The 13,177-nt window shown below is 41.5% G+C and overlaps 1 protein-coding gene across 2 annotated transcripts in view; it reads left to right on the top strand.

The window, feature by feature from the left end:
* The window catches only part of TAFA4 (TAFA chemokine like family member 4), a 182,940-nt gene that overhangs the window by 58,306 nt on the left and 111,457 nt on the right, over positions 1-13,177 (top strand). For both annotated transcript variants that reach the window (XM_032411726.1, XM_032411725.1), the window contains one exon: positions 551-666. In XM_032411726.1, coding sequence (XP_032267617.1) covers positions 551-666 — 116 coding nt within the window. The remainder of the gene's footprint in view (positions 1-550; positions 667-13,177) is intronic.

The raw sequence follows: 13,177 nt of genomic DNA, 5'->3' as shown, positions 1-13,177 counted from the left end.
AGACTCAGGGTTCTGGCTGAGATGCTGCTCGTCTCTGGTTGAGACCCTTCCTTCCAGAACTTTAGGAGATTTGCCTCTAGTGATGCAAACAGGAATCCACATATATATACGACGGGGGTTCCTTTGACCCAGTGTAGTGAATTATATCATAGACACCACGATGCATGTGCCAGGCAGAACCTAATACCACTGGAGTTTCAAATGCCAAGCTCTCTGTCCCACTTTGCTTGAAAAAGTTAATTAAAAAAAATAGCAAACGGAAGTTAATCTAGTTCTATCTAATTTCCCTATAATGTCTAATTAGTGGAGATGTCAACTATTCTTCAATTTATTAGCTATAATCACCATGCTATACATTAGATTCCCAAACTTGTTAATCTTGTCACCTTTTTTTAAAGATTTTATTTATTTACTTGAGAGAGAGAGATCACGAGGAGGGGGGAGGGAGAAGCAGACTCCCTGCTGAGCAGGGAGCCTCATATGGGGCTCAATCCCAGGAGAGCCTCACCTCACTGAGTCCTCACTGACTTGTGTCCTGCTTTCTCTCCAGGATGAGAGTCTATGCTAAGTCAGTGTTGCTGTCACATTGGGTCTTTCTGGCCTATGTGTTAATGGTGTGCTGTAAGCTGATGTCCGCCTCGAGCCAGCACCTCCGGGGACACGCAGGTAAGCCCTTTAAGCTCATTATGCACCATGGAGATCAATTAATAAAACCCTTTCAAACGTCAGAGTCCACATTTTAGACACAGGTAATTGACAAGAGTGTTTGATGGTGTGTAAATAATCAGAGGAAGCCTGAGATACATCAGAGCAAAGCAGTTCAATGGTTTGGTGCTAAGAGTGTTTTCTAGACATTTTTTTTTTAAGATTTTATTTATTTTTTTGACAGAGACACAGAGAGAGAGGGAACACAAGCAGGGGGAGTGGGAGAGGGAGAAGCAGGCTCTCCGCTGAGCGGGGAGCCCGATACGGGGCTCGATCCCAGGACCCTGGGATCATGACCTGAGCCGAAGGCAGACGCTTAACGACTGAGCCACCCAGGCGCCCCTAGACATTTTTTTTTTTTGAGATGTTTTCCAGGGTTTTTTTCTCCTTTTCCTTTCCTGAGTGCATTTCCATTCTTAGAGTGATTTTTCTCAAAGAATCCTGGAAAACTAGCAGCACTTTCTTTGCATATGTATTACTCCTGTAACTTCCTTTGAAGGCAGGACATCTTTATTGGTAAACTTAAACACTTCCAGGGCTAGAGTGAAACTGTCAGATAATCTAAGACATTTTAACACATGTGGAGAAAAGATGGTGAATGATTTAAAAACATAAAGAAGAAAGAAAAGGAAAAAAAGCAGTGGTAGCTGTAACATGGGGCCTAAAATAAAATGTGTCTAAAGTTTTAGAGAATCATTCTCATAATTTCTCATGAGACCCTTGTCTATATTTGGCTTCTTTCTAAAAAAAAAAGATGAAAATAGTCACTTAAGTATCTACGTGTGCAGGTGCATGTATGTGTGTTTCTGCCCACCCCTCCCCCCTTTCCTTGTTACACCTACATTTAAAGTGATACACAGACTTGGAAACTCCCCAGTGTAATGTGTTTTCCTGATAAGTTCATATTTGTTTGTGGACTCATTGCCAAATAATTAATTTACTGTCATTGCTTCAGTAATTTCAAGTGTGGCAATGCCAGGCTTGCTGTGACTGCTTAGTGAAAAAGTGAATCTCGAACCGTCAACCAGGTCTATGTCACAGTCGTAAATTCTGTCTCCCACAGGACTGATGGGTGGACTTTATCAGATATCCTTACCCTCAGACATGTAGCAGGCTGTGCTTTCCACTCAGTTATTCTGATATTTTAAGGTGAAGACATAATATGAGGCTTACAATGACTTTAAAAAATCTCTCACGACTCATTTTTCCCGCCTCAAGTGAGAGTTCAGAGAAAATGAGAAAAATAATTGAAATTTTAATGAATCAGCATAAAATCAATACCATTTGGCTGCTGTGAAGTGCCTACAGCTAGTTGGTCATTGCACTGTGTATCTTTTGATGAGCTTGTTCTCAAGGATAGAGAGTTTGAAGTCATTAGTCTTATCTGTTTAATTCATATCTCTTTTCTTGGGTGGAGGTTGAGAGTCCGGGTAGCAAGCAGGCAGAGCATTTCAGTGGGGCAGGTTATCAAGAGCAGATTTCCAGACTTCCAGGAACTTGGCTCGAGAGATTGTGTTGAAAAGTGATTAAAAGTAGAAGGAAAGAGAGGACATGACTGAACCTTCAATTTTTATCCATGTGGCAATCCTCATTTCTTTGAATTTAGAAAAGGCACAAGCATAGGAATAAATCTAAGTTTAGATTAGAATTATATACACAAGAAATACAGACAATATCTTCTACATAAGCAGACTCAACAGCAATCAGGACACCGAGAAGTCAGAGCAAAGCCTTGGCAACTCCTGCTCAAGGAATGAAATTTTCAGCCCTAGAATTCTAGCTGATTTTATTTGGATTCTCAGCACATGTCCTTTGGCTTTGGGGGGATTCCTTCTGCTTTCATCTTCGGGATTTGCGTTCTTTTCACCCCTTGTCTGAACAACCGCGGAAGGAGTCAGGACTGGTTCCTCCCTGCAGGGGGCTCTGTTCTCTCATTTTCTTATCGTGCGTGTGCACGAGTGCATGTGTATGATATTTGTGATACAGAAAGAGATTTATTATGAAGTATTGGCTCACACAGCTGTGTAGGCTGAGAAGTCTCATGATCTGCGGTCTGTGAGCTGGCAACCCGGGAAAGTCAGTGGTGTGGTTTAAGGGTCTGGGAACCAGAGAGCCCACGTGTGCTCTAGTCCAGGTCTGAAGAGCTGAGCACCAGGAACAGTGAGGGCACGAGAAGATGGATGTCCCAGCCCAACAGTCAGGCAAAGAACAAAGTCAGCTTTCTCCCACCTTTTTGTGCCGTTCAAATACTCAGGGGATTGGATGACGCTCAGCCACATTGGGAGAGTCATCTATTCCACTCGTCCACCAATTTAAATGCTAATCATTTCCAGAAACACCTTTATAGACACACTCGGAAATAATGTTTAATCAGACACCTGGGCATCCCATGGCCCAGTCAAGCTGACATATAAAATTAATCATCACAGCTCTCCTTCCAGAAAAAAAGAATGTGTATACCAGTATGTGTGTATGCACTTACATATCACTATGCCCTCTGTTTTGATTTTTTTTCCCATTTAACAATAGAGTTTATAGATATTTTCATTTGAGCGCTTACAGATCTATCACTCTCTGTAACACTGCATAGTCATCTATGGTATGGAGGTGCCATAAATGATTTGATCACTCCCAATTTTTGTGGACATTTGACTTGTTACCATATTTCTACAAATATGTATGTTCTGACTTCAGGTGAATTCCTAGTAGCGAGATCTTGAATTAAAGTGCACGCACGTGTATCAGTGAGCGTAGGGTAATTGCTGTAACCAATAGACCAAATAGACATAATGGCTCAACAAATGGAGGTCTGTTTCTTTCTTTTTTTAAGATTTTATTTATTTGAGAGAGAGAGACAGAGAGAGTGAGAGAGAGAGAGAGAACACGAGCGGGGTGAGGGGCAGGAGGAGAAGCAGACTCCCTGCTGAGCAGGGAGCCCTACGTGGGGCTCGATCCCAGGACTCCAGGATCATGACTTGAGCCGAAGGCAGATGCTTAACCGACTGAGCCACCCAGGTGCCCCGGAGGTCTGCTTCTTGCTCATGTGTCCTGGAGGTGGGGGGTAAATATATCCGCTGGACGACCCTCCGGTACTGCAGTCTTTTTGGAACCCGTGGTGGATGGAAGTACTATCATTTTCAACCTGTGGCTTCCAAGGCTGTCCTAGAGCGGCCTCCATTCCAGCCAGCTGGAAGGGAAATGAGCACTGAGGCTTCAGCTGGGAGGAGTTAATGAGCGGGCCGAAGCGCGGGCAGCCTCTCGTGCACTGGCCTGCCATTGGCTAGAGCCCAGCCCATAAGCACGTCTTACTGACGGGCAACTGGGAAACACTCTAGCTAGGGGCACAGGGAGCCTGGGAGAACTGGAACCTTGGTGAGTATATTGCAACTTAAGATGCAGCGCATTCACGTTTTAATCGTGCCAAAGTGCTCTTCAGAACTCTTGGACTTACTTATACTTCCACCAACTGTAATAGTGGTGGAAGTTTTACACTTTCCCTTTACACTTACTAACTCTGGGTGCTATCAAGTTTTAATTTTTTGCCAATCTAGCAATGAAGATGTGTCATTTGTATGGGCTTGTATCTCCTTCTGACTGACGAGTCTCTTAATGTGCTGGTGGACTATTTATTTTTATTTGAGCTATTGCATTCTTTATCCACTTTTCTGTTGGCTCTTATGTTTGTTTATTTGATGATTGGCAAAGCTTTTTGTAGATTGAGTACACCGGAGCACTTTGACCATCCCTTTCCTCCTTCCTTCCCTCCTTTCCTGCGTTCCTCCCATTCTAGCGAGGCTCTGTATTCCATTGTGGGGTGGGGTGTGTGTGTGCGTGTGTGTGTGTGTGTGTGTGTCTGTGCTCTTTGCATGGCCATGTGGTTGATGGAAAACTCAGGGTCAGAATCAATGGGGGGTGGGGAAGTCTGTCTGTACCTAGATGCTGAGAAACTGGTCAGGTTTTACTCCACTGTGGAGGTGCCCAAGGCAGCTCCAGTGCAGGAGCAAGCTGCTGAGGGTTAACTGCAGAAGCCTGTGCATCAGTGTCCAGAAGCGCTCTTGTCACTCTCCCAAGGGCTTTGTGGTTCGTGCTGGCCAATTAACGGAACTGTGGTCCCGGGAAACCCTAGTTAGACGTTTATTGGATGCTTTTAATGGCTCGGATTAGGAGAGTGGCTTGTTGATGGTTGTGTATCAACAAGGAGAGATTTCACAAGGGCTCTCTAAGATAAAGGGGAGGAAGGTGGGACTCACCCCCAATTTTGAAAGATGAGGTACTAGGTGTGGCTTGAAGTTTTCCTTTTAGTTCAAGCATTGAAAAGCCAAACCTAATAAAACCCCACCTAATTTTCATAGCATAGGTCGGGGGAGTATTTCTTTAAGGCAAATGGCTTTCGTAAACTTCCACAAGAGTCCAGAAGTGGTATTTTTAAGGAATTAGAAAACACAAAAGACCACCTGTGTTGTTTTCAAAACTCTACTTGAGGTAATAAATGAGTGTGAGACCACGTGGACTTTTGAAGCCTCAATCTATAGAAAAGGAGAAAGGATCAGTGGATAGGTCAGTTTCTTTTAAAAAGGAAGCCAGAGTAAACTCTGTTCTTTTTTTCAAGAGCTAGCTATTTGTCCTTTTGTTCTTTTTTGCTGTAAGTAGCACCGTTTCCCCGCAAGAGGGCAGCAAACGCAATGCGGTGGAAAGATGCTGGCAGTTTCAGAAACTTGAGAATCCTGTGGAATTAATCCTGTGGGGATCTTTGCAAAAGTTTCATGTGATGTAGACATGATGAGTTTGGGACAGTAAGCACCCCACGCCCTTGAGATTTAGTCATAGGAATAATTGGACACTCCAAAAAATTAATAATTTCCCCTTTGTAGACAGAACCAGAGCTCCTCTCCGGATGTAACAGAGAGGTAGGAACTTGGGTGCTGCTGGTTTGCAAATTCATTTCAGTGGTTCTATTTCCCCAAGGGAGCTTTAAGTATGACCTGGTTGGGGGTGTGTAAATTGCAGCAAATGCTGTGCTGTTTAGCTACTATTTAATCTGTTTCGGTGTAAAACCTCCTATGTAGTATATACTCTGTCCAGGTGTATGTAGGACCTGAAAAAAAATGGAACACACCTGGGAATGAAGCAGTAAAGGGGACCAAGTGTTTGGACTCTGGAGTCAAATATGATCCCGATTCTGCACATCTGGCTGTGTGACGTTGTCCAGGCCACTTAGCCTCTCTGAACCTGCATCATCATCTGTGAAAATGGAATGATCTCCCTGTTTACCTTATGAGATTATTGGAATGACTGAATAAGACAAAGTAGGCAGATGGATTAGCATAGTAAACATTCCATAAATAGTAGCTATTTATATGTCTAGAGGCATCCAGAATGAGAGGGAGTCTGGAAACGTTCATCTTTGAGAACAGTGGAGGGCTGTGGGCAGGTACAGGGAGATAGATCAATGCCTGGAGAGGTCGAAGCTTTATCGTGTACAAGACAAAAAGGCTTGTTTTTCATTGTTCTAAAAGGCGGACTGTAATGAAGAGCATTGCTTTATGAAGACTGGTATCAGTTTCAGCTCAACCCCAAGAAAGGAGAAAAGGAATGTCTAACAAATAAGGCTTCAGCAAGCTGGGGACAGAGTGACCTGGAGGTGTTGGAAGCTGGGCGGATGATAAGAATTGTGACAGGTCTGAGATTTCACCCTACTTGCCAGCTAATGAGTTAGCCAGTCACAGTTTGCAGGGTGCCCGGGTCAGATACAGGGGATTTTATTTATGGCACAACGAGCTGTAGGAGCTTCACGTGTGCTTGGTTCTCCTTTTGTTCTTGGGCTGGCTATCAAGCCAGGTAGGGTCTCAGTCTCTTGTTCTGTAGTGGGGACAATAAAAGATAGAAAGAGTCCTGTTAGGTTTGTAAGTAGGTGTCCATCACAGGCATACCCTGTTGGATTGTACTTTGTTTTATTGCGCTTCTCAGGATTGGGATTTTTTTTTTTTTAATGGAAGTCTCGTGGCAACCTTGTGTCAAGCGAGTGTACCGGCTCCATTTTTTGCAATAGCATTGGCTCACCTTGTGTCCCTGTGTCACATTTTGGTAAATCTCGAAATATTTCAAACTTTCCCATGGCTGTATTTGTTATGGGATCTGCGATTGATCAGTGATGAGGACTCACTGAAAGCTTAGCTGATGGTTAGCATTTTTTGTAATAAAATATTTTCAAATTAAAGTATGTACATTGTTTTTTCAACATAACATTAGTTCACGCTTAATAGACAACAGTATATTGTACACATGATTTTTACATGCACTGGAAAACAAAATCCACTTATCTTGATTGTGATGTTGACTTTATTGCCGTGCTCTGGAAACGCACCTGCAGTATCTCTGAGCTGTGCCTATATTCATGTCTGGAAAGTGCTAAGAACATGTTAGCTGTCTTTATTGAAACTTGCCTTCTCCTTTGGAATATATTCTATTTTATAGATATCTGTACTGTTGAAATTTATGAAACCTAGGTTTCCTGTTTTCTGTATTATAAATGATGATGAACATTTGAATTGTGATTGTGTGCTTTGGTGTGTCAGGGAGCAAGGATATCCTGTCCCCTCAAGGTCTTTCTACTTGGACTAAGAATTAAACTGACATGAGACAGATAAACGAGGAAAAAAAATCAAATTTAATAGGCTATGTATGGGGAAGCCATACAGACATGGAAATTCCAAAGACAATAGGGCAAAATGAGGTATGTATGTGATTGTGAACAAAGGAGAAGGGGGTAGCGGTCTGGGTCTTCAAAGAAAAGGAATGCAATCCTCAGGAAGAACAAAACAGTAGATGTTCAGTAAACAGATGTTTCCTGGGCCCCTCAGGAGCACTGGGTCATGGAGGACTTTCATGGAACAGGCTTTGCTCTTCTCCCTGTCCACCTTACCCAGTTCATATCATAATGTAGTTACCTCTGATGATAGCTGTCTTCCTGAAGCAGGTCTTCTATCAAAACTCATTTTAGACAGTTGTCAGGGAAGGTAAAGAGCTTCCCTGAATCTGCTGAGTCTTGATTGCTTTTAACTCAAAATAACCTTTATGGGACAGTGGTCCGTCTTGGCCCCTACAGGTGCCTTGTGTTCTTTTTAACTTAGGATAAACTGAAGAGTAGTTGTTGCATCCAAGTTTGGGCTCATGTTTCTGGCCCCTATAATGGCTGAAATTTTATAGGAACCCTGCGGATACTTTTGATTGGATTGACTATTTTAGCCCTAATTTTCTGTGAGAAACCTTTCCAAGGTACCAGTTGAGTGGGGAAGGTAATTACTACTACAGGAGTTTTTTGGCAAGACTCGAGTGCAATTTATTATTGGTGAAAACTGCAAATAATAAAGCTGTGCATGTAAGCTACTGTTTCTTACTTTGCAGGCTAAAATGAATAATACCTACGAACAGATGGTTTTGAAAAATGATTTGCCTGTACTGCCTGAATTCTGACACTAGGGGGCAGGCAAGGCTTAGAAGACCGCAATAGCAAAAAGCAAGCCTGGTCTAGTGCAGTGTGGTCCAGTAGAGATAGGAGAGCCACGCAGGTAATTTTCAATGTTCTATAACCACGTAAAAAAGTAAAAAAAAATATAAATAAATAAAAAATAAAAAAATTGGTGAAATTAGTTTTGTATTAATACATTTTATGTAACCTACTGTACCCAAAATATTATTGCTACCTATGAGCCTGGCCACGTTTCAAGTGATCAAGGGCCACACGTGGCTGGAGGCTACTGTAATAAACAGTGCATGCTCACAAATTGGGTCTTAAGAGTACTTTCTGAAAGATGAGAAGTAGAAGTTATTTGCGTTTTCATGGGTCAATCATAGGGCACAATGTTTCATCTCCTTTTATTTCAGTTAATCTATTTTTATGTTTTATTTAGTTCTTTTTTTCCCCCCTGAATGACTACTTCTAGATTTATGGAGAATGCCAGGTAGGTGGGGTTTGTAACCTTAAGTCATAAAGACTGGGGAAGATTGTTCCGTTTCCTAATCACTGCCTGTGTGATCATTCTTTGTAAGAGTGTACTTTAAGGAAGAGAGAAGTGTCAAAATAATTTGAAATAGAATGTGTGTGTGTGTGTGAGTGTGAGTGAGAGTGAGTGATGGCTCCAGCCAGTAAGTCTTGAAGTTACTCCCTGGACAGCTTATTTTGACCAATAATGGGCATTTACCCACCTGAGTGCAATCCAATGATACAGTTTTAATATGGTTCCTTCCATAATTGTCCCTGTCTGTCCTCCTCCTTCTCCACCCCCAGTGAATGGTTACTTTGTCAACTGTATAGATACATCTCTATGTAGGCAACTCCATAGGATTATCCTCTATTTTATGAACAAGATAAGATTGTGGAATGGTCAAAAAACCTCTGTTTTGGTGGTGATTGAAAAGGGCATCTCTATGACGATGCCTACTTAAAATTCTCTCTGGGGAGCTTTTACATGATAAAACACAGCACCTTCATCACAGCTATGTCACATCTGAATCTTGCAAGGTGGATCCCAGGCAACTGTATTATTTAATAGCTTCCTGTAGCCAAAGATGAGAACCACTGATTCAGAAGAAAAAAAAAAAAAAAGAGAGAAATTTGACTCCAGCTCTTATCAAACTATAGTTTGATCCAGGGCTGTTGAGTCTCTCTTTTAGTGTTAGTGGGCCACAGTTAGGCTGGGAGAGATCTGCTTTCCCCCTATAAAGGTGCCCTCCATCTCCACTTTTTGGAAGGACTGTGAAAATACTCTGGCATAGCCATTCCTGGATGCTAAAAGCCTCTAGCATGAGAGATTCCATTGACCTCCCTTGTACCCTACATTATTTTTCTCCAGTGCCATCTTCATGGGCTTTTCATAATCTTGGCATTTAATAAGAAGGGAAAGGAACAGATTACACAAGGTGTTAATATTTGGCTTCTTATCTCCTGTCTCCAAGTTCAAGTCCCAATGCCATTGGCAAGGTCAGCTTTGCAAAATATCTGACAAATGAGCCGGCTTCACATCCTTTTTCGAGGGAAGGAAGTGGTGTTTCACTGACCAGAGAGTAAAGAATTTCTGTTCCTTAAATGAGCTTGTGAGCCATCCTACTTGGCAGAACATGCTTTTCCTGCTACCCCTTTCTGAGTCTTTGAGGCAGAGTAGGTAAAGATCCACCTTTGAAGAGTTAGTTAGGAAAAGATTCTCCTAACCCTTGAGAAGAAAGTTCCTCTTTGTTCTTTCAAGCCTTGCACTTAAACTCATCTAAACAAAGCCTACAATTTGGGGTTTAAAAAGCTACAGGTCAGTATCTCATCTGGATGTCAGTGGTATCTAAGGAAATCAGAATCTTTTGTCCCAGATAAAGAAAATGAAATCACTGGTAAAAAGAATCAGGAGGGTTGGCGATGGGGCAGGAAGAGAAAGGTTTTGTGTTTTTCTAGGTGTGGCTTGGATGCTTGAAATATTGTGGCCGATATGGTGGTCTCAGAATAGCACACTGGAGATAATGTTATTGAAGAGATGTTCAAAAGCCACTAGAAACAATTAATTGATTACGAGAAGACTATGTGTGTCTATAGAGTTAAAAAAATAATTTCACTCCTAATGCCATGTGTCAGCAGTGCTTATGTTTTGCAGTATGTCTGAAAGCAGATGAAAACTGTAAACAATTTATTTTTTTAAAGATTTTACTTATTTGTCAGAGAGAGCGTGCATGTGCACAAGCAGGGTAAAGCAGCAAGCAGAGGGAGAAGCAGACTCCCCCCTGAGCAAGGAGCCCGATGTGGGACTTGATCCCAGGACCCTGAGACTATGACCTGAGCCAAACTGACTGAGCCACCCAGGTGTCCTGAGAACTGTAATCAATTTAAACAGAGCGAGGAGAGCCTGAAGGCAGCAGCATCTCCAGCTGGGTTGTGTGGTCCTGTTTCTTCCCTGTTTGGTGTGAGTTATGGGGTCCCAAAGTCAGAAGGCAAAATAATAGAGAACTTTGTTTCAGGAAAAAGATACTGTGAACATGAAGTGAAAAAAATGAATATCCACAGTGTTGCCAGAAGCAGGTAGCTTTTCTGTGGTTCATCACTGAATTTGCATAGGTAGCTGCTAAAGGACTAGAAATAAATACCTGAAATGTGGGGGTGGGAGACTTGAACAACCTGAACTTGGTGGTGGGTGAAGGAGAACAAAGTTAAGGTGTGTGTCATCTTCCTCCAAATCAAACACAGTCACTGACTTGGTAGTTTGGAAAGCATTTGCAAGGGATGGTGGAAGGCACTTCTTTCAAGAGGAGCTTTGAAAGCCTGGGTGGATTTGAGCCAGGGAAATGAACATGGTTCTGTTTTCAGTGCCCCTTCATCAAATGTCCTGTGGTCTAATCCTAGAGACTTCCAAGTAAGTGTGGACCAGCAGGGGATAGTGAATTCCAACTGATGTATATTACACCTGCTTGAGCTGTTGCTGGCCAATCCTATCCTGTAGGAAATAATGCCCATATGTAAAGAGAGAGAGCAGCAATCAACATTTGTGATTTTTTCTAGTTAGTGTACTTCTAGGGCACCACCTAGAAATTGGAAACATCCACAGAATGGCTAGATCAGCAATTTAGTTGCTAGTGTGTGTGTGTGTCCCCTGAAGAAAAACTCAGGTGTTTGATCTCTCCAGGTGGGAACAAGAAGGTTATTAACATGACTTTTCTACCCTGTGTTGTGCTGATGTTAAATTGGTTTTCCAGTGAGCCTCACTTGCAACTCTTAGGTGTGTGACACATCAGAACCTGGATTATTTCTCTTAAATCACTGAAACCTTAATTTGAACCCTATTAATTTTAGAATTTGTGCTGATCCTGAAATGATAGGGCTGACATTTACCCATGTGTTGTCTATGAAAAGAGATTTGCTAAGCAAATAAATAGTGTAAATATATTTGCCTGGGATAAAGATATATATATATATATATATCTTTGCCTGGGAGCTATTTAAGTTACCTTAAAAACTTGTCAAGTGCTTTGGAAACATTTATTTAACATGAAATCAAAATGCTTGTGCCTTTGCTCTGTAAAGTTCTAGCTATGGGAGTTACTGAATAACAAAGTTATTCATTCTCTGTGCGCCTCAGTTTCTTTCTCCTGGTAATGGGTGTAACAACATCTCCTATTTCAAAGTGTTATTGTGAGGTTTAAATGGAATAGTTCATATAAAGAGTTTTGGTATTACATTTAGAAAGTAAGGCATTTCTTTTAATTTTACTTATTTTTAAAAGCTTTATTGAGGTGTGCCTGACATACAGGGAATGGAACTTATTTAAAAAGAGTACAATTTGATAAGTTTTAACATACTTATGTACACCATGAAATCGTCTCCATGATTAAAATAATGAATATACCTTTCACCCCTGAAAGTTTGCGTGTGCCTCTTAGTACCCAGTACCTTTTGCCCCTCTCCCCACCATCCCCAGGTAACCACTGATCTTTTTGTCATTATAGATGAGTTTGCTTTTTCTACAATTGTGTTTAAGTGGAATCATACAGTATGTATTCTTTTTTGTTTGATTTCTTTGTGCATAATTTTTTTATGGTTCATCCATGGTGTGTGTATCATAGCTCATTTTTTATTATATTTTTTAATTGTTCTATTTTTCTTTATTTGAGAGAGAGCGAACAAGCATCAGTGAGGGGAGGGGCAGAGGGAGAGGGTGAGGAAGAATCCTCAAGGAGACTCCCTGCTGACCGTGAAGTCCTATGTAGGCCTGATCCCAGGACCCTGAGATCATGACCTGAGCCAAAATCGAGTTGGACGCTTAACCAACTGAGCCATCCTGGTGCTCAGTTATTTTAAAAATTGCTGAGTAATTCAATTGTCCACCATACACTGTTTATCCATTCACCTGTTGATGGACACTCAGGGTGTTTGCAGTTGGGACCGTCTCAAATAGAGGCGTTACGAACATTTTATACAAATGGACAAAATGGACATAATGCTTTCGTTTCTTTTAAGGAAATACAAGGGAGCAGAATGGCTGGTTCATGTGGTAGACGTATATTTGATGTTTTAAGCAATTGTCAAACTGTTTTCCACAGTGGTTGTACTGACCCCCACTCCCGCCAGCAGTGAAGGAGAGCCCCAGTTCCCTCATGTTCTTGCCAGCACTCGGTAGGATCTGTATTTTTAATGTTAGCCTTTTCAGTAAGTGTGTAGTGATACCATATTGTGGCTTTAATTTGCCTTTCCCTAATGACAGATGACATTGCACATCATTTTCTGTGTGTGGTAAAGTGTGCATTTGCCCAAAAATAATTTGCCCATTTTTTACAAGTTGGGTTTTTTTTGAATATTGAATTTTGAGAGTTCTTTATATATTCTTGATATAGTTTCTTCACCAAATAAATGAATTGCAGATATTTTCTCCTAGTCTGTTCATTCTCTTCATGGTATCTTTTGAAAGGCAGAAGTTTTCTGTTTTGATAAAGCCCAGTTTCC

The sequence above is a fragment of the Phoca vitulina genome, unplaced genomic scaffold (genome assembly GCF_004348235.1).
Source record: "Phoca vitulina isolate PV1807 unplaced genomic scaffold, GSC_HSeal_1.0 scaffold13, whole genome shotgun sequence".
Lineage (NCBI taxonomy): Eukaryota > Metazoa > Chordata > Mammalia > Carnivora > Phocidae > Phoca > Phoca vitulina.
The sequence above is the reverse complement of the archived record's forward strand: the minus strand, read 5'-3'. Positions and strand labels throughout refer to the sequence as shown.